Source organism: Streptopelia decaocto, assembly GCF_964273445.1.
Source record: "Streptopelia decaocto genome assembly, chromosome: Z".
NCBI classification, from domain to species: domain Eukaryota; kingdom Metazoa; phylum Chordata; class Aves; order Columbiformes; family Columbidae; genus Streptopelia; species Streptopelia decaocto.
In genome coordinates, this window is record NC_138657.1 from 41832252 (window position 1) to 41857852 (window position 25601).

General features: G+C 40.6%; 1 protein-coding gene across 2 annotated transcripts in view; it reads right to left on the reverse strand.

Moving 5' to 3' along the window:
• Window positions 1–6325: 6325 nt before the first annotated feature.
• Window positions 6326–25601, reverse strand: part of ST8SIA4 (ST8 alpha-N-acetyl-neuraminide alpha-2,8-sialyltransferase 4) — a 53924-nt gene continuing 34648 nt past the window's right edge. The window contains exons 5-6 of one of the 2 annotated variants that reach the window (XM_082075644.1): window positions 8489–8624; window positions 6326–7582 (exon numbers count right to left, since the gene is read on the reverse strand). In XM_082075644.1, coding sequence (XP_081931770.1) covers window positions 7523–7582; window positions 8489–8624 — 196 coding nt within the window. In that variant the 3' untranslated portion in view covers window positions 6326–7522. Of the gene's footprint in view, window positions 7583–7714; window positions 8625–25601 lie in introns of those variants that run through there. The other variant, XM_082075643.1, reaches the window with a different exon arrangement.

Consider the following 25601-nt stretch of genomic DNA (forward strand, 5'->3'; position numbering starts at 1 on the left):
AAAATAGACTGTATTAATGGGGCATTATGAGTGGCCACTATCTCCAGCCACTTTGGGCCAAGACCTACCCAGCACAGCTGATGGAGCTCGCCCTCATGGCTGTGAACCTGGGATATCTGCCCAGGCAGAGGGACATGGCTGCTGCTTTCCCATTTGCAGGTTCAACCAGAAGTGAAGCTGAGCACGTGTCCAGTGACACACACACAGAGGACACTGACATGGCTGGTCACTCGCACTGCCACAGAGGAGGTGCTGCTTCTGGTAGCACCCCATGGAGGAATCACACAACCATGATAGCAGACAGCCCCGACAACCCTCCTCGTCTTGCAGAGGCAGAAGAGGGTCACTAGTACAGCACATGCACATTTGCAGATCCCCCAAGTACTGGCATGGCGCTTCTGCTTCAAGCCAGGATCTCCTACTCACTGTCTGGTCTACTTTGGTGGTTTCTCCTGATCTGTCTTTGCATCACAAAGGCTGCTGGTGATTACACATGTCTGTGGAGGACAGAGATACTCTTCCTCCAGGCACACAGGCTGTGATCTGTGGTCTCACTACAGCCACAAGAATCGAGCCTTTCACTTGCCTCACTCAGAATGGTGGCGCCCAGTGGCTGGTTTTGGGAAATGACACTGTTCCCACCCGGTGGATGGAGGTTAAAGATACCCACTTGCTCCAGCTGCTGGTACTGAATCATAGAATTATTTAGGTTGCAAAAGACCTTCGAGATCATTGAGTCTAACCGTAAACCTAACACTGCCAAGCCCACAACTAAACCACTTCTGTGCCACATCTACACATCTTTGAAATATCTCCAGGGAGGTGGTACTCAACCACAACCTCGGGCAGCCTATTCCAATGCTTGATAGCCATTTCTGTGGAGAAATTTTTTCCCTTTGATCTAATGTAAACCTCTTGTGTCATAACTTGAAGCTGTTTCCTCTTATCCTATTGCTTGTTACTTGAGAAAAGAGACTGACACCCACCTCACTGCAACCTCCTTTCTGGCAGTTGTAAGGAGCACCTGAGATTCCCCACTCACTCCAGCAGCCACAGGCCAATGGCAGTCACACCCCCAATCTGATTCCAGCAGCTGGCACCCAGTCCTCTCAGAACAGTCTCCGAACAACTGGCACTGAATCCTTGCAGCACTCTCATGCACAGAGAGTGAGATTACACAAGGAGGTAGTTAAGAAAAGATTTAATAAGGAGTTATGAGAGACACTGGCAATCAGGCACAGGACTGAACCAGAACAGTGTACTGACCAGCCTCTGTTTACACGACTAGCCTCTTTTCTGTCTATTTCTCTTTTCTTCCTCCCCTGCATGTTGTCCCACTAGTTTGCACAGTCCCACTGACTCCCTTCCAACATCCTGGACCTCAGGTCTGCATCCTTATCAGTCGCAAAGTGCCATTTGCCTGCAGTTTCTTGATAGCCATTCAGTTAGTGTGACTGATGAGGCTGGCTTCTTGTCTTTTTCTCCGTTACGACTGGCCTGACAGGTTTCTGTCTCTGTATACTTTATAGCTTCCCCCTTTTCCTTCGTATTCCATTTTACAAGGTTCTTGATGACATAAGTTTACTGGAATAAACATTCCTACTCTCCACATACTCTTACCAGTTAGTGCAACTGGTCCATTTTGGTTCTTTCTGCTGCCCCGCATTTGTCAGTCAGGTTTGTGTTTCTGGTCTTGCTTATGGCTTCCTCCTTTTCTTAAGATCCCCTGCTGTGTTGAAAAAGTCCTTGACCAGACACCTTAAAGGAGCAGACAATCTCCTTCCACCTATCCTTACGATTAGCACAGAATTAAAAAATATAATCACAACTGTGTTAGAAAGGAATACGGAACAGAATATAACAGTAAAAATTAAAAAAAATTCTTTATTTTACAGTTATACAAATAAAAAACAATCCCCGTAGCTGTACTTGAAATAATATTAACAGTGTCAAACATGACAAGCCTGACAGAACACATATCAATATTTTAAACCACAGAAATTGTGTTATATATGCTCAGTAGCAATAGTTCTGTGCAGGAATGAAGCTTTCTGTAAACGCTCTTCTTTTATTTTACCTACATTTAGAACAATTGTGCTTTTCCCTACACAAAGTAACAGTGCTATTAAAAATAAATAATGTGCAATTTCAGAGTTATATCCTGAAATATGCTAATCTAGATCCCCATCTAAATCCTGGACATGTCTCTCCCAGGAAAGTCACTATAAAGAGTGCTCAGCACTTTGCTAGCTTGAACACTAAAAAAAAGGTACTGAACCCACACCTGTTTTTCTTCAAATTGCAGTCAATTAGAGAACAGGTGCTGACCTCAAGAACATGTTGCTTCTGTTTTTTAACAGAAGAATGGTACAGTCTTTATTATACGCCACATTGTGTAAACTAGTCAAGGTTTGAAAGGTTCAGTAGATTTTATATCTGGAGAATGGCTCAGAGCTGTGGGAGAGAAAACAATCTCAAAGCTGAAAACTTCCCAAACAAATTTATTTATCAATTATTTTTATGAAATATGAAAGACTCTCTGCCACAGAAACATTAACATGTACGTTAAGAAACAATTCACAATAAATTTATCAGAATGAAATAAAGTTGTTCAGTGTAAAGCTGCCATACAATTCAAAAAAATATACACTGTCTGCTGTCTTAATATATCTCCCAGCTCTTATTTTTAACATACATTTAGGAACCATAGCTGGCAATTGATATCACTGATGTGAGTACACATTTGAGGAACACTCAACTGATGAGGACTCAGTTGTTCCTCACCAGGGAAAATATCTTTACAATATTAGGGATTTTTCTTCTTTTTATCCTATCTACTTATTAATTATTTATAGTGTTGGATGACGGAAGTGGTAATTATAATAAAGCCTGTTTATCTGATCTGTGCTGTAGGCAGCACAGGAGATGTGAATGTATTAATATATAAACAACAGAAATCATCCAAGGCAGCTATGGAGGCTTGAGTTGTTGACTGCTGCCCAGTGAAGGACCACAAAGAAAAATGTATTCCACTGTAAAGTCCTGATACAGCAGATAAGACTTTGGTGCTATGTCCCAGGTCACCTTTAGGGAAAAAGAGTCACAAAGTGGAAATTCTATGTCTTTTTAATTCAGGACTGGGTCCCTCAACAGAAATGCATCAATAGCCCCATGGCAATATAGAGCCAGAAGGTATAAGAGAAAGGTAGGAAAGGGTGTCTGCAATGAATCCACTGCTACAGCTTCCCAGCAGTGAAAGGGCAAGCAACTAAGGCCACGTAATCCAACAGGAAAAGCTCTGGGCATATCCCATCCCAGGCCACTCTACAGTAACCAGTAACTGGTAGTCAGAAACCACCTCAAAAGTGACAATTTGCAGCACAGCAAACTGCACACCAAGGAGTCCCAGAAGCTTTGGGCTCTACATGGAGACAGATCTTATACAAGAGCAACAGAGTAAAATGACTCCTAGTGCCCACAAAAACCTGTACAGTCAAAAATACAACTGCTACTTTGCCTCAGAGGATGGTTTGAAACCTAATACTCACCACATTACTCTTCAGCTCAGGATAGAGCTGAGGCAGGTGAGACAGGAGATGCTTTAGTGAGGAGCTCTATGCTTTTGCTAGGGAGGCACACCTGGATACCAGTTTGAGAGGAGAGTGCTATGGGAAGGATGAGCATAGATGATGGTAGAGAGCCATGAATCCATGGCTCATGGTGCCAGAACCATGCAGTACTGAAAGTGGAAAGCCTGCAGAAAATAAGATTAAAGTATTTTTGAGAAAGTATGGACAAACTGTTGTCTTGTAAGTAGGTGCTACTGTCACGTCACGTCACGTCACGTCACGTCACGTCACGTCACGTCATCTCTTGTGCCAAACCAAGCTGGAGAAACATTGCCCTGTATCACCCTGTTCTATCAGATTTAGTGATAGAGTAAAAATTTGGACTCCATGGATTGTGTAATAAAGTTAACTTCAATCACAGAGATCAAAGATATACTTTGCAAAATAGGCCCAGGCCAAACTTTTCTTCATCTGCTGACTTCTAAAGGCAAACTTTCTCATCTGTCGCCCTATTTACAACTAATTCTTTTCACTTATTCAGTTAACACAAGTAATGAGCCAATTGGCTGATGTAGTTGCCCAGACACTTCCCGTGACATTTGAGAAGTCATGGCAGTCATGTGAAGTCCCTGGTGACTGAAAAAAGTGAAACATCACACCCTTTTTTAAAAAAAGAGTAGAAAGGAGGACCCTGGAAACTATCAATCTGTCAGTCTCACCTCTGTGCCTGGGAAGATCATGGAACAGATCTTCCTAGAAGCTATGCTAAGGCACATGGAGGACAGGGAGGTGACGAGACAGCCAGCATGGCTTCACCAAGGGCAAGGCCTGCATGACCCACCTTGTGGCCTTCTACAATGGAGTGGACAAAGGAAGGGCTATGGATATTGTCTACCTGGACTTCTGTAAAGCCTTTGACATGGTCCCTCATAACATTCTCTCTCTAAATTGGAGAGATATGGATTTGATGAGTGGACTGTTTGGTGGATGAAGCACTGGCTCGATGATCGCATCCAGAAGGTAGTGGCCAATGCCTCAATGTCTGGATATACAGTGGTGACAAGTGGTGACCCTCATGGGTCCATACGGGGCCCAGTACTGTTTAATACCTTCACCAGTGACAGACAGTGGGATTGAGTGCACCCTCAGCAAGTTTGTGGATGACACCAACCTGAGTGGTGCAGTTGACACAACTGAGGGACAGGATGCCATCCAGAGGGACCTGGACAAGCTCAAGAAGTGGGTCCATGTGAATCTCATGAGGTTCAACAGGAACAAGCGCAAGGTCTTGCACCTGTGTTGGGGCAACCCCCAGTATCAATACAGGCTGGAGATGAAGGAATTGAGTGCAGCCCTACAGAAAAGGACGTGGGTGTACTGGTGGATATAAGATTGGACAGGAGCATGCAATGTGCGCATGCAGCCCAGAAGGCCAGCCGTATCTTCGCCTGCATCAAAAAGAGCATGGCCAGCAGGTGGAGGGAGGTGATTCTGCTCCTCTGCTCTGCTCTGGTGAGACCCCACCTGGAGTCCTGAATCCAGCTCTGGAGCCCTTAGCACAGGAAATACATGGATCTGTTGGAGAGGGTCCAGAGGAGGGCCACAAAAATGATGAGAGGGCTGAACAGCTTTGCTGTGAGGACAGGCTGAGAGAGTTCGGGTTGCTCAGCCTGGAGAAGAGAAGGCTTTGGGGAGACCTTGTTGCAGCCTTTCAGTAGTTAAAAGGGGCCTATAAGAAAGATAGGGACAGATTTTTTAGCAGGCCCTGTTGCAACAGGACAAGGAGTAATGGCTTTAAGCTAAAGGAGACATGAGAAAGACATGAGAAAGAAATTTTTTACAATGAGGGTGGTAAAACACTGGCACAGGCTGCCTGGAGAGGTGGTAGATGCCCCATCCCTGGAAACATTCAATGGCTTGCTGGACGAGGCTCTGAGCAACTTGATACAGTGGAAGATGTCCCTGCTCATTGCAGGGGGCTTGGACTAGATGACATCTGAAGGTCACTTTCAACCGAAACTATTCTATGATTCTATGATTATTTTTTTCACTACCACAGGAGTGTCTGTATCTGCATTTCTCTCAGAGATATCATCAGCTGATGTATTAAAACTTCCCTGACATTAAAAGCTTCACCTTTCAGTTAATATTTTAGTCTACTTGAATTCCTTTTTTGTTCATGGCCTGACAGTAGAGTGAGGAAAAGACACTTCCAGAAGAAAAGTTAAAGCTAAACAGATGCTTCTCTGAGCTTCCATGAGACTGGCACCTGTGAATTCTTCATCGCAACAGAAATTCTGTCAATGTAAATGAAATATGTTTTAAAAAATCAACAGCAGCAAAACCCTGACACAAAAAACCAAAAATATGCCCACCTTTCATCAAGGAAAATAACCTTGTCTTAGACTGCAAGTTTACACAGTGTACAAACAACACTCTCTGGCTTATCAACAACAAATTAAACACATGCCAGTCTGTATTGCTGTTTAGTTCCTAGTGACGCCTTGTCTTCAAGTGGTGATCATGTTAGGACCATATCCCACACCTTAATATATAGCCAGAGTAAACTCTCCTGGGTAGAAGAGATTGGTGAATAAGGAAAGATGCTACTGTGTCATAGATATAGCAGAATGACTTTCTATTTCCTATCAGCTTTTGGCAAAACTGTCTGCAAGGTAGTGATCTAGCTACTAAATTTGCATAATCATAGAATCACAGAATCATTCTGGTTGGAAGAGACCCTCAAGATCATTGAGTTCAATCATAACCTAACTCTAGCAATAAACCATCTCCTGCAGAACTTTGTCTATGCATCTTTTAAACACTTCCAGGGATGGTGACTCAACCACTCCTATAGGCAGTCTATTCCACTGCTTCATAACACTCTCTACGAAGAATTTTTTCCTAATATCCAATCTAAACCTCCCCTGGTGCAGCTTGAGGCCATTTCCTCTTGTCATAATCACAGACATCTAGTTAGGCATAATGAAATACATGTCAACTTAGAGGAAAAACGGCTAATAAATGGCACTTTTAACTAGTAAATATTTGTGAGTGCTTTGCTACTTATGAAATTGGTTCAAGGTAGTTCAAAATATAATAGATATATCTAATATCATATTTGGAGATGATGACCTAACCTAGAGCTGAAAACATAACAAGAAAATAGCCATGCATTGTATCTGCATGTCTCCTTCTAAGCCTAGACTGACATGGAAATAGTGGAACCACGGTATTCTTCATTTACCTGCTCCATTAGTGCTACAACATATCATATGCAGATAGGTTTTGTATCTTAGAATATGCTGTACTGTAATTCCACCTTCTCCTACCCTCCTGTAATTTCTTATTCTCTTTTTTGAAAGAAGAGAGTGAAAGAATTCTTCGTTTTGTGGATAAACAAGAGCGATGCTCAGAAAAGTCACTGTGAGATAATGCAGCTCTGTTATTCAGTTGATTACACATAAGACCATCAAGCTGATACAAAAGAGGTATATTAGAGAAAGATATCCAACACCATTAAAAAATTGTTTTAAAAGAACTGTTTGATGTACAGTGTCACAATTTTCTATTTAATTGGTTAGCTTTTTTTCTTTAGATGTGTTCCAATGTCACCTGAGTTCCTTTAGCTTTTGTGTTTTCTTTTTAAACAGGAATAAAAATTGTGTACATATATATGCTTGAGTGTATGAAATAATTTTACTCCTGCAAATTTTTCTGAAGAGTAAAATTCTATATGCAGTCAGTAAAGAGGCTTTGCTTTGAGATGCTTAACTCAAAAATTTAAATAACATACAGAATATGTTCTCTTCAGCAGCAGAGAAACATCATACTAAATCTAAACTATTTCTCCAAGGAAAAGAAAAAATGTGTGTAAAAGTAACCTTTGGTACAAAAAATAAGGGGACCTTCTCATATGTCTTCAAATCTGAACACAACAGAAAAACGTGTCTTTAAAAGTGGATCGAAATGACCGCTGAGTGGTTCCATTTAGTGGGTATTGACAGTGGTAGCTGGAAAAACAATTGGGATGGTAATGGTTGTGTGACAGCAAGATACAACACAATAACAATTGATAAAATATTTGATGTTTCCCTCCACCCTCCCACCCTTATGAATTTTTTTCCTAAGACAATTCAGTAAGATACATACTTTCAATTACTCATAACATCCTCAAAATCCTTTAAGGGCTCCCATACTTAAAAGCAACAGAACCCAACCAACAGCAATAAGAAAAACAGCAACAAAAGCTGAAGTTATTGTACAAGATCAGAAAAGTCCTCTGACTGAAGGCATTTACTGATTTGTTTGATCTTGCAGGCTTCACTTTCTCTACCCAATTCTGATAATGATTCAAATAATGATCTTTTTCTGCCAAGATCTGGTTTATTTGCTCAAGAAAATACTCCATCCATTGAGGATTTCTTCTGTGGGCTGTCTGACCACAGTGCAAGTCAGCAGTGATCAGGCTATATTTTTCTTCTTTAATTCATGATGACTGTGTCACTGAAACCTGAGTATACACTACTGAGTATACATTCAAGCTCTGTTCTTAGTGAAAGTGGCACTTAACTTGAACCCTTGCAGTCAAGATAGCTTAGTTATATAGCACTTTACAGGTATAATAGCTGGTTACGTACTTCTGATGAAATTAATTTTTTCCAATGGCTTAGTGGATATTGAAACATATCCTCACAGGGATTGCGTTGCCATTCCACAACACCTTTATGATGAAGTGTGTATTCTGTTCTTCTTCTTTTTTCACGTATGCTTTATTGCTGTACACATTTCCCTGTTGTTAATTTAAGTGCTCCTCTGTTATGTAATACATACAATGTTTTAAACTCTAATGGCATCCTGTGAGGACTGGCATTAGAAAAGTACCGATACTTCAGATCATCATAATAATGATACTTTACTGGTTTTCCATGTAAATCCTTTGGGAATGGCCAAAATCCGTATAGGTGAATTTCGTCACAAAACCTGGTGGCAAGCGTATACATGAGCAGACCAGTGCTGGGTCGTTTAATGTGGACCTTGTTTGTCAGCCAATAGCTGCAAAGAAGGAAAAAGTACATTAGGAAACCCTCATACAACTTCATGTGAATAAATCCTGCAAACTTATTTGATCTATTATGCATTCATTTTACATTATAGAAACAAAAATGTTTTCTTCTTCTCTCTAAGCTGAGATCATAAAAGATTACACTGTTGTGTCATCGTGGGACAGTTTTCCTGAGCCAGTAACATGTCTGGTTATGGGTTTAGAAGCAGCAGAGAGTTTTCAAATATGTAAATAGTGGGCAGGTGCAGAAGGAACATGCAAACTGAACTGGATTCCAACACATAGCTCTCATTGGTACCTTCAAAATCTGCCACCAACATTGTTTTCCATCCTCAGTTTTTAAAAGCTAAACTTAATCAAGCTAGTGCCAGCCTATTACTGGTAAAACACTTCTCCCAAGCCTGATTCAATGTAAAGTTTGTTAGTACTTCATAGAAATAAAAAAGGGTATTTAGAAACTTAGACATGGTTATTCTACTGGTTGAGATAAATAGCAGCTATGCACAGAGTTGTACTGGTCAAACTGTGGGAATGAGTGGCTGCAAATAAGGGAGGTAAGCAAGTTGTTAAACAGCTTTACTACACAAACCTGGATCATTGCTTTGTATTATTATATTATCTGTTAGTTATAGGCTGTGAATTGTTTCTACCATAGCCTAGACAGGGGATCAAGGGACACAAGCTTCATCAAAACAGAGTTAGCTTTGTGTTAAATAGGCTTACACTAAGGTTGGAACTCTGAGTATACAACCAGACTGCTTTAAAGGCATTTAGCAGTGTAGCAGGAAAAACATTCCACCCACCGCTATCAGACAGGATTACAAAAATATGTCTTTATTTAAAGCTAAAAGTGTCTTAAAAGCATCAGATGCTGCACAATATTAAAAGCAACCACCTCATTGAAACTGTCCTTTTCAATTCCACTCTTTGCCAAAAGCATAGGGCCTAAAGGGTGATGTCTTTGAATCACAGATACATACGCACGTGAAAGATAATTTTTTTTTTTTTCTTAACTGTACTTTCAAAAATGAAACTCATTTTTGAAAGCTGAAGGACTCTGCAAACAGAAAGCAGTTCTAGGCTGAGTGATTGCTTCTCCATAGCCAACAGAGGCAATGACTCAGAATTTTGTTTGGCTGTAAAAAAAAAGGATGGTAAAAAGCATATTTAAGAAGCAAATGCAATGGAGAATGGCTACATGTACAAAAGACAAATGTATTGCATATAATTTTTTCATTGTTTTCATGAACCTGGATTTTTGGACAGAGGTTTCTGAGATAAGACACTAAGTAGTTTGCTTCCTACCCTGAGAATCTGCAACTTCTTAAACAAAACAAGCCAAAGGAGAGACTTCAAATCTAGAAGATTTTTTAAAAATGTTTGCTTACAGAAAAGTTATGGAAGACACTAATCTGACATCTTTTGGCACTTCATATCACAGATACAGTGAAACAGATTAAAAGGGAAAGCTAATTATTTAATTTTTGTAGAAACTGGTATTTGTCTCTTCAGAAGTCAGTACTCACTCTAATCACATGCCATCAGCAATCTACATGAGTGTCTCTAGCCAAACAGCAACCAAATCTGACGCATCTGGTACTATAGGGCACAACTGCTATCATGCCAGCTGAATCTCACCCTTCCATGAATAGGATGATCATGGCAGAGAATGAAATTAATAGTAAACAGGTGGATCTAAGTATTTGAAAAGGACACTACATCTTCTTAGGAGTTTCTGTACAGGAATAAAGATGTGATGAGGAATAAGATATAATAAAGAGCCTCTCACAATTTCAGAATATAAAATAAAATATTTTCTTCTGCTTGTCATATTCAGATATCTCACAAAAAGCAAGTTTATCTGTTTGGTTTCTCTTAAAAATGAAAAATATATCCAAACTCTGTACACAAAATATGGTACTTTGCAACTTGTGATCAAGTCTACTTCAAATGAAAAAAACATAAGTAATGCAATGAATGAAACAGTTAGAGGCATTCAGCAAACTAGTCTGAAGATTCCTATAGATCATTTGATATCCGCAAATCTCTGGCTCCCAACCTTTGCTTGAATTCATAAAAGTGGTTGTGTGGTGTTAGTAGCCTTTGTGATTTTGGTCATGAAATATATGTGTCATCACCTTAGTCAGTCAAGTAGCTACTCTAATATGAAACTTAGTTAAGGCTGACTTTAGAGATTCATTGATGCAGTAAATGTTTTAAATAATAAGCATTTTTGCACCTTCTTTCAGTTTCTGGAGTCTTGTTATATCTTCACTTTTAAGCCTAAAGATACCCTTCTTAACTATTTATCTGGCATGCAATATGAGGGAAGCAACTTATCAGACATACAAAAGATATTATATTTTTTCTCATAACCAATATTTAGATCTTCACCCATGACCTAACACTGCTAAGTCCAACTCTAAATCATGTCCCTGAGAACCACATCTATGCGGCTTTTAAACACCTCCAGCGATGGTGACTCAACCACTTCCATGAGCAGCCTGTTCCAATGCCTGACAACCCATTCAGTGAAGTCTTTCCTAATATCCAATCTAAACCTCCACTAGCACAACTTGAGGCTACTTCCTGTTGTCCTATCACTTGCTACTTGGGAAAAGAGACCAACATCCTCCCTGCTACAACCTCCATTTAAGTAGTTGTAAAAAGTGATAGGGACTCCCCTCAGCCTCTGTTTTTCCAGACTATTTTTTCTCCTACATCCACTAGAAGGCAGAGATTCTCCTTTGCCCTCCTTTTGTTGCTCATGTACTTTTTTGTTGCCTTTTACAGCAGTAGTCAGATTCAGCTCTATTTGGGCCTTCGTCCTTCTACTTTTCTTCCTGCATAACTTCACAGCATCCTTGTATTCCTCTTGAACCTGCCCCTTCTTCCAAAGGTTATAAATTCTCCTTTTATACCTGAATTCTAGCCAAAGCTCTCTATTGAGCCAGGTCTTCTTCCCTGCTGGCTCATCTTTCAGCACATGTGGACAGCCTGCCCCTGTGCCTCTAAGATTTCCTTCTTGAAGAGTTACCAGTCTTCCTGGACTCCTTTGTCCTTCAGGACTCTGTCAACCAGTGTGTAAAGAAGTCCAATGGGGATTTAATTACTACTTTAATACAAGCACTGTAGCATAAAAAATATGGACACAGTGGAGTTATTCAGCGGTAGGTCTAAAACAAACAGATAAAAGTGGAATTCATTGCAACAGAATGTTTTGGATGTCTACGACCAACTGACTAAACAGATACAAATTGTTAAAGTTCACAAACACAGTGGTGCAGATGAAGTTCCTTCTCAAGGTTTTGCCCAGCTGTTACCATGGCAGCACACATCACAGGGTAAACGCTTGACCTTCTGTCTGTTTCTAACTTTCCTCCTAAGCCTCTGTGTTGGCCCCTGGCACTGCTAAGACCACAGGCTAGAGAGTGTAATAGCCACTTTCATGTTCTTGAACCCAGTGTCTGCTTTGTCTAGAAAGTGTTAGCTAAAATAACTTCCTCAAACTTAATAAAGCCTTTGCTGGTGCTTTCATGTTTTCAGTGGGGTTAATCACAACAACTATATGGACAACCATTCAACTGACCCTCTTAATTTTTGTGAATATGTTAATTAAAAATGCATTATTTGTCCTCTTCTTAATGACATATGCCATGGGCAGGGGGCTGCACACAAGTGATCTAGAATGTGAAAGAATTAAAGTGTGAACAATAACACCAAGAGTGTGACAGCCAGCACAGAAACACTGATGAGTGTATTCTAAGATCTACTTTACAGTTTTCAATGTACAATATTTTGAAATAGGATACAAAAAACCCCAGTTCATTAAAAGGAACAATGCACTTTGTGAAGAGCTGAAACGGCACAAAATTCTAATTTGCTTTTCGGCAAACTTACTTCACTACTTTAATGTTAATAGTTGTTTTTTTGTTTGGGGTTTTTTCCTTTACCCATTCATCTAATGCTGTCAAGTAAATACAAAGCATATTTCAAGGACCACCTGAGTAGTTTCACTCTGCCTAGAAATCTTCCTTGGCAAGAGAAGAAAAAGACCAGTGGTATCAACAGTGAACACAGTCATGTTATATTTCTTATATTGCCATAGCTCAACAAGAGCATGGCCAGCAGGCTGCCATTCAGTGCCAATGTCATTGCAGAGAATTTTAATGACTCTGAGCACAGTCTTCACTGCCTATGGGAAAATAATTAAGACTATATTAAAGCTCACCTTTACCTGTCTTCAAATAAAATAATTCAGCTTCCCTGGTGTAGGAGACTATTCTGCTAGATGTCCAAAATTCTAAATTTTGAAAAATCCAAGCTGATTCCCATAAAAACTTATGCCTGTATACAAAACTGCTTGTACAAAATGTGTTTCAACTGATGCCAGATCACTGTCTTCACTTAGCCATGACACTTTGGTAAATGCTCTTTCATTTTCGACACTTTGGTAAATGCTCTTTCATTTTCACGCTATTATGAGGTACACTGTATCTGTGAAATTGGTTAATGCCTATGTGCCCATATGGATAAAGCCATTCAAAACTCAGTAGAGTGAGTAGATTGGTGACTCTTTGTCAAAAAATAACAACTTTCATAAATACGCTATAAAATGTCAAAATTCCTTGTTTTAAGGTGAGCCTCACTTGGTTTATTACAGTAGCACATAGTAAACCCCCACAGAACTGACTTGAAGCAACAGGAGCGACAAATCTTACAGAAAAAAAAAAAAAATTAAAATTAACACAAATTTAAGCAATAAACAAAGCACATTTATGGCTGTCCAAGACCACACAATCTGGTTAATTTTGCATTAATCTGCAGAAACAGTTGGAATACTTAACTATGCATATTTTTAAAAAGCAATTTAAATTATCTTGAAAAAGACTGTATGTGGGAAAGTTAACAACGATTTAACAGCTAGTTCACCGATGAAAATAGTTGCCATCAGTGTAAATAGTAATAATGTACTAACCTTTTCTAGAAGGTCCATAATGAACCAGACCGTAAAGTAATATCTTACATTAAATTTCAATCTTTAGGCTAAATGAAAGCCACAGGCGTGCAGATGCTAGCCTAGGCCTATGTATCTTTTCTTTCGCAAGTTACACATAGCACTAAAAGGAAATGTCTCCAAGTGCTTCTGTGAAAGGAGAACTGATGCAGCTTCCAAAACACTAAAACATGTCAAGTTAAGAATGTATGTATTTTTTTCAAAAAAGACAGTCATGGTGTGATTGAGGGTTATTTGATTCCATTCCCTGAGCAATATACTAATGATCACACTGTCTACACATTTCTCAGGTTTTAAGCTTTGGTCCTTTCAACATTTCCTTAGTAGCTTCCAAAAGCCAAGGTCACTTTTGTTATTTATTTTTGGTAGAAGAGCTTTTTTCCTGATTATCATTTGTCTTCTAGACAAGCTATTGACTGTCATGTATGATTAGCCACAAAATATTTTTTCAGTGGTGAGGGAAGGGGCATCTTCTCTTACTTTATTTTCATGGTTTTCTCACAATGCAAGTAACATTCATAACAACCTTTTGTTGACATCTGTGGGATACTTTAGTCTTCAGGCTGTGTTTAAATGCTCAGCATTTTCAAGGGAAAAACCTGAATGGAGCTCTTCACAGCTCCTTTTCACCTTCTCCTTTCTGAAAGCGTTCAAGCTTCTGGGAAATCACTTAGATCACTTATTATTGTGACTTTTAAGCCACAGAAATGACTCACTGCCTTAGAGCTCTATGTGCCACTTGTTACTTCTGTGAAAAGTCACAATCTCTATACCAGCCCACCAGTCAGTATTCCCTACTGCTCCAATAAGCATGCTGAGTTTGCCCAGACTGTTGTTTTTCTCCCTCTCTCAAAACACCTTGGAAACACTGATCTGCGGCTTAGGCAGTTAGAAATATTTTTTTGCCATACATCACACTAGAGGAGAGAACGGGAGAGTAGAGACTACTTACTTATGTAGCTAGTTAAAATCACAAAGAATATCCATAAATATATTTTTTTAAGTAGTAGGTGCAGAAACTTTGACAGTAAACATGGTTAGTCCTGTGTTGCATAGCATAGATCCCCAGGGGTCAGCATTAGGTACAGCCCTATTCAACCTGTTCATCAATGACCTGGATGAAGAGACTGAGTGCACCCTCAGGCAGTTTGCTGATGATACCAAACTGGGAGGAAGGGCTGACACACCAGAAGGCTGTGCTGCCATTCAGTGAGACCTGGGCAGGCTGGAGGACTGGACAGAGAAAAACCTGATGAACTCTAACAAAGGCAAGTGTAGGGCCATGCACCTGGGGAGAAATAACTGCAGGCACCAGTACAGGTTAGGGGTGGACCTGCTGGAAAGCAGCATTATGGAGAAGGACCTGGGAGTTCTGGTTGACAACAGGTTGACCATGAGTCAGCAATGTGCCCTTGTGGTCAAGAAGGCCAATGGTACCCTGGGGTGCATCAGGAAAAGTGTGACCATCAGGTCAAGGGAGATTATCATCCCCCTCTACTCTGCCCTGGTGAGGCCACATCTGGAGTACTGTGCACAGTTCTGGGCTTCCCAGTTGAAGAAGAACAAGGAATTGCTGGAGGTAGTCCAGTGGTGGGCTACAAAGGTGATTGGGGTCTGGAGCGTCTTTCTTATGAGGAGAGACTGAGAGAGCTGGGTCTGTTCAGCCTGAAGAATAGAAGGTTGAGAGGGGGTCTTAACACTCAAGGGAGTGTTTCAAGAAGATGGGACAAGACTCTTTTCAGTGCTACCCAGCGATCAGATGAGGAGCAATGGGCACAGACTGAAGCACAGGATGTTCCACCTGAATATGAGGCAAAACTTTAGTCTGAGGGTATGACAGAGCATTGGAACAGGCAGCCCAGAGAGGTTGTGGAGTCTCCTTCCCTGGAGAGATTCAAAACCCACCTGGATGCATTCTGCGCAATCTACTCTGGGTGATTCTGCAGGTGGGGTGGACTAGATGATCTCCAGAGGTCCCTTCCAATCCCAACCATTCTGTGATTCTGTGACTTAAACACCTATCCTTGCTTCAGAGTCATGGAAGTCATCAGCTGAAATGCATTCTAGCATAGTACATGGCTCTGCTGAAAAGCACTGCTCCCTCAAGTCATGCACAAAACCATTCCTAAGAGTGACACATATGTTAATTTTAAAAGAAGTCAGTTATAAATAGTTAGAGATCACAGGTGCACTAGACGTATATACAGGTACCTAGCAAATGTGCAGTCAAATGGACATAGAGTACATTTCACAGACTAAGAAAGCTAATAGAGAAAAGCTAATAGAGAAAAGGTTACTGGGAAAAGGTTTTCCTTTATGGCAAATCAGTTCCTTTCTGAGGTCTGGTGGAAAGAGATATATCTGTGAGTCAGGTGTTCCATGTCTACCTTATTTCTTTGACATACTTAAACAATAACATATTCCTGCAATGAAGATAATGGTGCAAAATACAGAATTCTATGAATCACAGAACCATTTGGGTTGGGAGGGACCTTTAAACCTCATCTAGTACAACTGCCTCTGCCATGGGTAGGGGCATCTTCCACTAGATCAGGTTGCTCAAAGACCCATCCACCCTGACCCTGAACACTTCCAGGCATGGGGCATCCACAGCTTCTCTGGGCAACCTGTTCCAGTGTCTCACCATCATAATAAAACATTTCTTCCTTTTGTCTAATCTAAACGCTCCCTCATTCAGTTCTGGTAAAAGGTCTCCATCTTTTTTATAAGCCCCCTTTAAGTACTGAAAAACTGCAATAAGGTCTTCCCAGTGCCTTCTCTTCTCCAGGCTGAACAAACCCAGCTCTCTGTCTTTCTTCACAGCAGAGATTTTCCAGGTTTGCCTTCCTCTGGATGTGCTCCAACAAGTCTTTCTTGCACTGGTTAACTCCAGGGCAGGATGCAGGACTCCAGGTGGAGTCTCACAAGAGTTGTGTAGAGGGCAAGAATCACCTCTCCTGCCTTGCTGGCCATGGTTCTTTCTGTGCAGCTTAGGATATGACTGGCTTTCTGGGCTTCAGGCATAAATTGCCAACTCATATACAAAGATATGAAGATATGTTAATGTTTCCTTCAGGTTAACAAATTCTGACCTGCTCAAATAAACCTTTTTTTCTTTTTCCTTTTTCCAATTTCTGGCCATAAACTAGAACCTACCACTGATAAATAATAGAACTGCGTCAATTTATTTTTGTTTTATGCCATCCTGTCATTATAAATGAATGCACTACCTTCACACTTAAAATATAAAAGTCCGTGTGTCAGTCTGTGAGTTCAAATCAATCTATTTTTGATTAATATAGACAGAACCTGCATCAAGTACATTATTTTGTATTACACATGGGTTATAAGCTGCAGCATTAATGGGCTTTTTTTACCCTTAACTTCCAACGAAGACTACCTTTTAATATATTTTATTCTTGCCCCATGGAACTCCTTAACACATGCATATATTAAGTGCTAAGATAAAACCTTAAAAAAATTACAGAGAACACTTGAACAGAGTGACCCTTAGGTGTAAAATTCATGATCAAAAAGCATCTATGAGAATTTATGAGGATTTGAAATGGAAGGTGTGAGATGTGTTTATACGGTTCATAAACAGCCAAATGTAAGAAAATACAAAATAAATGTCTGTAGCAAGGCAGAGTAGCACTGATGAGAGAAAACAGCACAAAAGCAAAAGCACCTGATTAACTATGAAAAAAAACAGAACCGACAAGTTGAATAACAAACCCAAGCAACTATTTGCCATAATTTGATAGTCCTCCTTTTTCCCTTGTTTCATTCTTTCTGTGTGAATTCACAGAAGAGAAACTATTTTCCTACGTCTAGAGCTAAAAAGCACAGCTACAAACTGACTGAGGGATGTTCCCATTAAAAACTTTTCTGTGACTTGTCAATGTACTAATTTAGCAAGCTTTTTCTTTCTTCTCAGCTTTCTTCCTGCTCCACATGCTAGCGCTGCAAAGGTCAGGTTAGAGCAAAAGGTGTAATCTCATTTATATGGAAGTTCATAGGTTTATTGTGATTTGTTTCAGTAGGGCTTGGGTTTCATCCACATAATTTAACAGCAATATTTCTTCATTACACCTTTTCATTAATGCTATTCTCTCTGTTACACAAGTATCTCCCAATTTCCTACAACACATTTGGAAAGAAATACCTGGTTGGAACGTCATAAACAATCTAGAAGACAGTTCAGCTGAGTCCCTTCTATGATCTGCAGGTTTTTGTGAAAGTCCAAGCTTTCACTACTTGGCTGTCTTTTATGACCACGGAGGAAGGTGCAAAGCATGCAGGAAATATTTTCTGAGTTTGTTGACTGGAAGGATGCTCCTAGCATACAGTTTTACAGAGCTACATAACAGCTAGTGATAATAGCAACAGTCCTCTGTCACTCATCATTGGAGACAGCAAGACATTCAGAGAATTTGAGTTAATGCTAACGCTCATGACCAGCGAATATGCTAAGCATAATTGGAGAAAGGTGCTGTGCTGCTTTGCTTATGCAGTTGTGCTAATGGGTTTCAATTAGAGCATGTCTCTGCTATTCCAGATGAACACACTTCTTCTGACCAGTGACTTCAAGTAGTGCTGAGCAGCACAGTTTTCCTTTGTGATTAGACATACACTAGGGAATATGTAAACACCTCTAAACCCCTTTTAATGGGTTATCAAGTCAGACTTCTAAACAAATCTTTAGAGACTAAAGATTAGAGCACCACTATGTCTCCATTCCCCAATCAACAGTTCAATACAAGCAAATAATGCTTACAGAAGTTAAGCATACTGACAGTGCCAACGGAATACTTTGGCAGGAAAAACAGGTGTTGGATTACTATTCTGGAAAAGCACAATCGGCCCAGTCCTAACAAAACAGTTATAAAATTAAGAAAAAGAAAGCAAATTTATTTTAAGAAAATGGTGCTGACAATGCAGGTATGTTGAAGAGGGAGTAAATTGCTTTTTTTCCTCTCATATATATTGTAAATATTACTCATTTCCTTCTCTAAAAAGAGCATTGGCATAAGCTTGGGTTAAACAGAAGTGATGAAGCAAAGGGCTGCATGGAAAGAAGAGAAAAATCATAATTAGATTGGAGATGGCACAAAAATATTTTGTTGTAGAGAAGGATCTGCCTTTGCATTCACAACTAATTTTCTATTCAGTAAAAACAAGACTACCTACCAAACTCTTTCACACAGAGAAACATACATAGAGGTAGTGGAAGTAAGGCAAAACAGAGCATCAAATCATGGAAAAGTGCCAGACAAAAGAAGTCTGTAGTGTATAGAAAAAAATACATTTCCTAACAGCAAAATGAGAAGGCAGTCTTAAAAGACAGGTATTTTACTTCACTGAGATTTTCAAGTTTTTAGGACACTTATAGCCTAAGCTTATATTTTGATTGACAATTACACTGTCTCTGTTTCTGAAGCAGAACTCCCTCCTCCACTAAAGGAAAAGCTCTGCCTTGAGTGGTCACCACTGCTGAAAAACCTTCCTTTCCTTTTACTGCCTTACTGTTACTTACTCTTATGCTAAAAGTCATAGCATACTCCAGTGGCTTTACTAAGTTACCACCTGTCCTGTCCCACTTGGTGGGGTGATAGAGGAGTTAACTTTTGGATACTCTGTGCGGTAGCCTGGACTAACAATAGTTACTCAAGATGTTCAATTAAATACCAAATTTACTAAAAAACTCAGTGGGATTACAGTGAACAGTGGCTTGGCAAAAGTTTGTAACTAAATCATAAAACTTAGCAAGACTTCAACAAGAAAACTCAAAATGATATTACACTTAAGTGCCTAGAATAAAGCTAGAAGAAGAAAAAGGAAGAGAAAAGAGAGATAGATTAAGATATCAGAAGAAAGGTAAGATTTCACCACTCTGAGATCAGTTGTTCCAGCAAAGAATCTCAGGGGCATTGTGGTGCTATGAGTCCTCAAACTGACAGTACAATCAATCACTCCGCTGCCTCCCACTCTCCACCAGTGTCCCTAGTGAGAAAGTTTTATAACCGTGTCCATTGCCTTGCGAGATAGAAGAGAGCGTCTCATCTCCTCCCTCTGCTCACTCTTCATGCTAGTTAAGAAAATTGTTCCAGAAGTGAGTCAGTGGTTTTGGTGGTCCCAAAAGTGTCTAGAAGTGAGTAGTTTTGTCTGCTAGGGGTAACTGGTCACTTGTGATTTCTCCTAGCGGTTGACTGTCCGCTAGATTACCCCTCCCCATTATCCATGCATGAAGCCTGAGGCCTTGGTAGACCTCAAGGAAGAAACACTGTTAATTGCCTTTATCTCAAAAATTTATGCCTTTGTTTTGCAGAGGCCTTGAGGAAAAAGAGTTTCTGCCTTCACAGCACTTACCTATTTCCAAAGTTGCAAAAAACAGCTGTTTAATGCATAACATATAACATTAATAACTCCTTTGTTTTGCAAAGGATAGTGGGTCTCTTGAAGGCTGTCACACCACCAGCCATGTAATTAGCAGAAATTTAAAGCAAGATCTTCAGTCTGAACTCAAGCTACTCAACTTAAAAGTCATCCCTGTTATAGAAATGGAGCGTGTTTACACATTGGCACATTTCCCACGTATTTTGTACAGGAATCTTGCTTCGTGTATTACAAACAAGTTTAGAGAAATTGAAAACAAAAAGAGCAAGACAGACTTCCTCTTCTCTTTCATCTCTGTTTCAGAGGATGATCATCAAAACAAAATAGCAACAGTGGCGTAGCAATCTCATGAGTTAAAACGAGAAGATTTCAGGAAAATTTTGCACTCCACGACAGCCTTTCTGCATTACCCTTTCCGGTGAGATGCCTAGTGTTCGCTAAATGGATTCAGCAGGAAAAGGACAGATGTTTGCTGCCACCAACATCAGAGAGCTGAGATTTCCAAATGCATGAGCCAAATCTTTGTCTACCCATATGCTCTCAAACCCATCCTTCTCGCTCCCAGAATTCATTCAATTCTCCTTCTGACTCCACAGCTGGCTAGCATCATCTCTACGCATCTGCTCCCACTGTGAAATGTCCCTGGGGTCTCAGAGAAAACCACAAACTACAATGAATCAGTTTCCCTGTGAAAACCCATGACAAACCCCTCGCAGGCAGCAGAAATCCAAATTGCCGTCAGTGGTCTACAGGTCAAGCCGTGTGTTTTATTTCCAGTGACAACTTAGAGCAATCCCTATAGCTGGCCACGCTGCACCTTCTCCTCCACTGCATGGCCCACAACTATGCTTGTGAGGTTTCCTGCAGCCATGCAGCTTCCTAGCTGGTCACTGTTCACTGAGAGGACAACACACTTTGGCATTGAAGGAGGGGTTCCCTCCTTGATCCTGTTTTTATTGGCCCTCAAGGTTTCACTTCGGGGATTTTAAAATGACTGCTAGCTCTGCAAAGGAAGATAAAAAGAAACAATGAAACTATTTTCTGAAAGCTGCTTGTCATTCAGAGCTATGTTGCTCTGTTGCATCTTCTATATATATCTATATATCTTCTCTGTCCCTTACAGGTTAAAGGTGAGAAAGGCCTTATCTGGGAAGTTCATGCCAAACATGTATCTTTCAAACAGTTTGCAAAGCCCACAGAGGGTTTTTACAGTCTGGAAGATAAGAAGATACTGCCCTCTTAGCCTTTCTGTATGTTTCATCTGAAGCTGAAGATTTTGATGTAAGCATAAGCTGTGCCACCTGTTGGTTTCAGTATGACTCTGATAAACGCACTACTTCCTCTTTGCCAACACTTCCGGTGAATGTGGCCACATTCATACTGAAATAGAAAAAATAAAAATAAAAATCCCCTCATGAGCCTCCAAAATGTTCTGAAACCAGCAGTTGCACTTTTTCTCGGTAGGCAATATTTACAGCTCTTCTTTGCTTGCAAGTTGTAAGAAAATGGTTACTCATTCTGGTTTGAAATTCCCCTGTATCCCACTGCTTACCAACAAAGTACAACTAAGTTTAAAATGAAAAGCAAGTTCTAGCAATAACTTTCTCTAGGTCAACTTTCTTTGACTACTTCACTAAATATATGCTTAAAAAATGCAAATATGACTCTTGTGCTCACCAAATACAGAACTGAAAATGTAAATAAGTTGTCTCCACAGTGCCCAGGAGGTATATCAACTCTTATAGCAATATAGAAATATTGTTTTAAAAAAAATGTGTTGGTTTTTGTGTTTGTTGTTTTTTTGTTTTGTTTTGTTTTGTTTTTTACAATTCAGAAGGAGCAGCTATTTCCTAATTTTTCATGTGGCCCATTAATACACTTGTCAAAGACTGAAAGACAAATCTCAAAAGAGGACTTCAATATAGCAACCTTATAGTATTAAACTCATAACACACAATGTTAATCTCTTATACATACATAGAGATATCCTTATGTCTATGCAGCAGCATAAGGACAGCAGGACATGTAAGAACAGGATTCACAGGAACAAACTCTGCTGAAAGAGATGCATAAGAGAAAAAACATAGAGAGGCAGACACTTCAGTCTAGCCTGGGAAGGAAAATAGGACTGGTGGGAGATTTAAATCTCATTCCATCCAAAATGCAGGCACCTACCATCTAACTGTACCTTCTAACACCAAAGAAAAAGAATCGAGACGCATCACCTGATGAATACATTATTTTACAGCATCACAGAATATTAGGGATTGGAAGGATCATCAAAGGGATTCAAAGGATCATCTATTCCAATCCCCCTGCCGGAGCAGGAACACCTAGATGAGGTTACACAGGAAGGTGTCCAGGTGGGTTTTGAATGTCTCCAGAGTAGGAGAATCCACAACCTCCCTGGACAGCCTGTTCCAGTGCTCTGTCACCCTCACCGTGAAGAAGTTTCTTCTCATACTTAAGTGGAACCTCCTGTGTTCCAGTTTGTACCCACTGCCCCTTGTCCTATCATTGGTTGTCACCAATAAGAGCCTGGCTCCATCCTCGTGACACTCACCCTTTACATATTCATAAACATTAATGAGGTCACCCCTCAGTCTCCTCTTCTCCAAGCTAAAGAGACTCAGCTCCCTCAGCCTTTCCTCATAAGGGAGATGCTCCACTCCCTTCATCACCTTTGTGGCTCTGCGCTGGACTCTCTCCAGCAGTTCCCTGTCCTTCTTGAACTGAGGGGCCCAGAACTGGACACAATATTCCAGATGTGGTCTCACCAGGGCAGAGTAGAGGGGGAGGAGAACCTCTCTCGACCTGCTAACCACCTCCCTTCTAATAAACCGCTGGATGTCATTGGCCATCCTGGCCACAAGGACACAGTGCTGGCTCATGGTCATCCTGCTGTCCACCAGGACCCCCAGGTCCCTCTCCCCTACACTGCTCTCTAACAGGTTGTTCCCCAACTTATACTGCAACCTGGGGTTGTTCCTGCCCAGATGCAAGACTCTACTCTTGCCCTTGTTATATTTCATTAAATTTTCCCCTGCCTAGCTCTCCAGCCTGTCCAGGTCTCGCTGGATGGCAGCACAGCCTTCTGGCGTGTCAGCCACTCCTCCCAGTTTGGTGTCATCAGCAAACTTGCTGACAGTGCACTCTATTCCCTCATCCAAGTCATTGTTGAATATATTGAATAGTACTGGTCCCAGTGCTAACCCTTGAGGGATTCCACTAGATACAGGCCTCCAACTGGACTCTGTCCCAACTCTCCAGCTTCTTTCCTTCAGCCAGTTCACAGTCCACCTCACTACCTGATCATCCAGACCACACTTCCTCAGTTTAGCTTCCTTCAAAACATATTCTGTGCTTAAAACATCACCAGGCAAGACAGCACTGACGTCATCACCCAGCCTCTTTATCTCCCATCTGTCTGAAATACAGCAATGCTCACCCTTTTTCTCACTTTGTAACTTAAGTCTCTTAATTCTTTGATGAAAACTGCAACAGGCATCTCTGAAAAGCCTATATTTGGCTAATGTAGCAAATACAGCAATTCCGTCCCTCACATGGTAGGCTGACCGTGGCCAGCAGCCAAGCACCCACACAGCTGCTTTCTCACTCCCTGCTCCCTCCTTGGGGGAATGGGGGAGAGAACAGGAAGAGCAAGAGCAAGAAAACTCATAGATCAAGATAAAGACAGCTGACTAGGTGAATGAAAGAGTCGGGGAAAAAGGTAATCGCTTGCCACCACACAGAAATAGATCAAGGCCCACCATGTCTCTCAGCGAAAGTCACCACAGAAAACCTCCCCTCCTTCTCCTTCCGCTACCATAGTTTTAGTTCTTGTTGAGCATACTGTTATATGGTATTGCATCTCCCTTTAGTCAGTTCAGGTCAGCCGTTTTGCCTGTGTCGCTTCCCAGCTTTTTGCCCACTACCAGCCTACTCATTGGTAGGTGAGACATGGAGAAGGCTTTGGGGCTCTGCAATCACTGTTCAGCAACAGGCACAACACTGGCCTGTCACCAACACTGTTTTACCCACAAATCCAAAACACAGCACCTGTATTTTGGGACAGAGCTGTCATGAAGGAAGTTAACTCTATCCCAGCCAGACCCAGTACACCTTAGAAAGAGGAATGACCAGGAGCCTTTCTCCTATATGGTGGAGAAATACCCTAAAGCTTGTGCTCTTTGTGTAAAAGGTAGAGACGGACTGATTTCCCACAAGGTGTGGCTGTCGGAAAGGTAACCATTGGCCTTGGCATTTGATAACTTCAGACAAAATGCCCAAATGCTACTCACTGCTTCTGAGTTGAAGTACTGAAATCTTTATCCATATACAAACAAGAACCCAGAGACTTCAAATAAACCCATAAAAGCATTCTTGAAGAAACTCATGTGCACTAAAAAGTGAGGTTACAGAAGATACTACACCAAGTTGCTCCTTCCTATACTGATACCACTGTAAGGATTGTCCCAGCGTATTATTTCATTGAAGGACTGGGCTGTTTATTCATTTTCACAAAGAAGCCTATAACTTGATTTGGAGTATAAGATACAAGTATAAGGAGTGTAAGGAAAACATCCGGTGGCATCTGTGCAGAAAGAAAAGCCATACTCTTTTCTTGGTGCAGCTCTGCAAATGCCAATGTGGCAGCTAGAAGCATAATACTGAAGAATTACAAGAGGAACAATCTCAAGCATGTGCATCCATTTCTATCTTCTCTCTTTGGTTTGGGCTTCTTGTTTTGCCCCCGTTGATGAAGCTCTCCTTTCCCTCAAAAAGTGACATAACTCTTGACAGATCTTGCTAAATCTTCCTGAAACACAATAAAATAGGAGATCTTTTGCAAAGGAAATAAAAGCACATCCTGAGAAACATTGAACCAGATGATGAGGCACCCTTATGAGGTGCATGGGCCCTGCAGCCCTGGTAATTAGCTGCTAGGTTTAAAAATCAGCCCTGGAGTGTCTCCAGGAATCAGAGCATCACCTCTTGCTCTCCCATTAGGAAAGGATCCTGGGAATCCAAAGAACAACTTCACACAACAAATTAAGGTCTGAAAAACCTAACTATAACTGGCACCTCATTTGTTTGTGTAACTTACCAAACAAAGCCACTCTACTGATACGTTATGGAAGGGCAGAAGGGTACTGTAATACAGAACTCCAATGTTAACATCCACATATAAGAAAAATGGGATTGTACACTGAAAAGTAGGGAAATGTGGATTTTTTTTCTCAATATTTTTAATATTTTTATGACATGATGCAAAATACATTGTCATTTTATATTACATATAGTATAGTATTTTTTGCTTAATGGCTATTTTTAAACTATTTTGTTTTCTGCAGTGATTATTTATTCATCCATGTACTCCAAAATGTCTTTTCTTAAGAAATACATTTTAGCAGTAAAGAAAAAACTGAAGTTGGTTAGCAGTAAGAAAAGAAAACAGAAGTATTTACAAAACAGATTGCTCCCAGCTGCTGGAGAACTACTTGATTTCTGCATGTTTGAGTTTCTCCAAGTATTTTTTTGTAATTCCCACAGC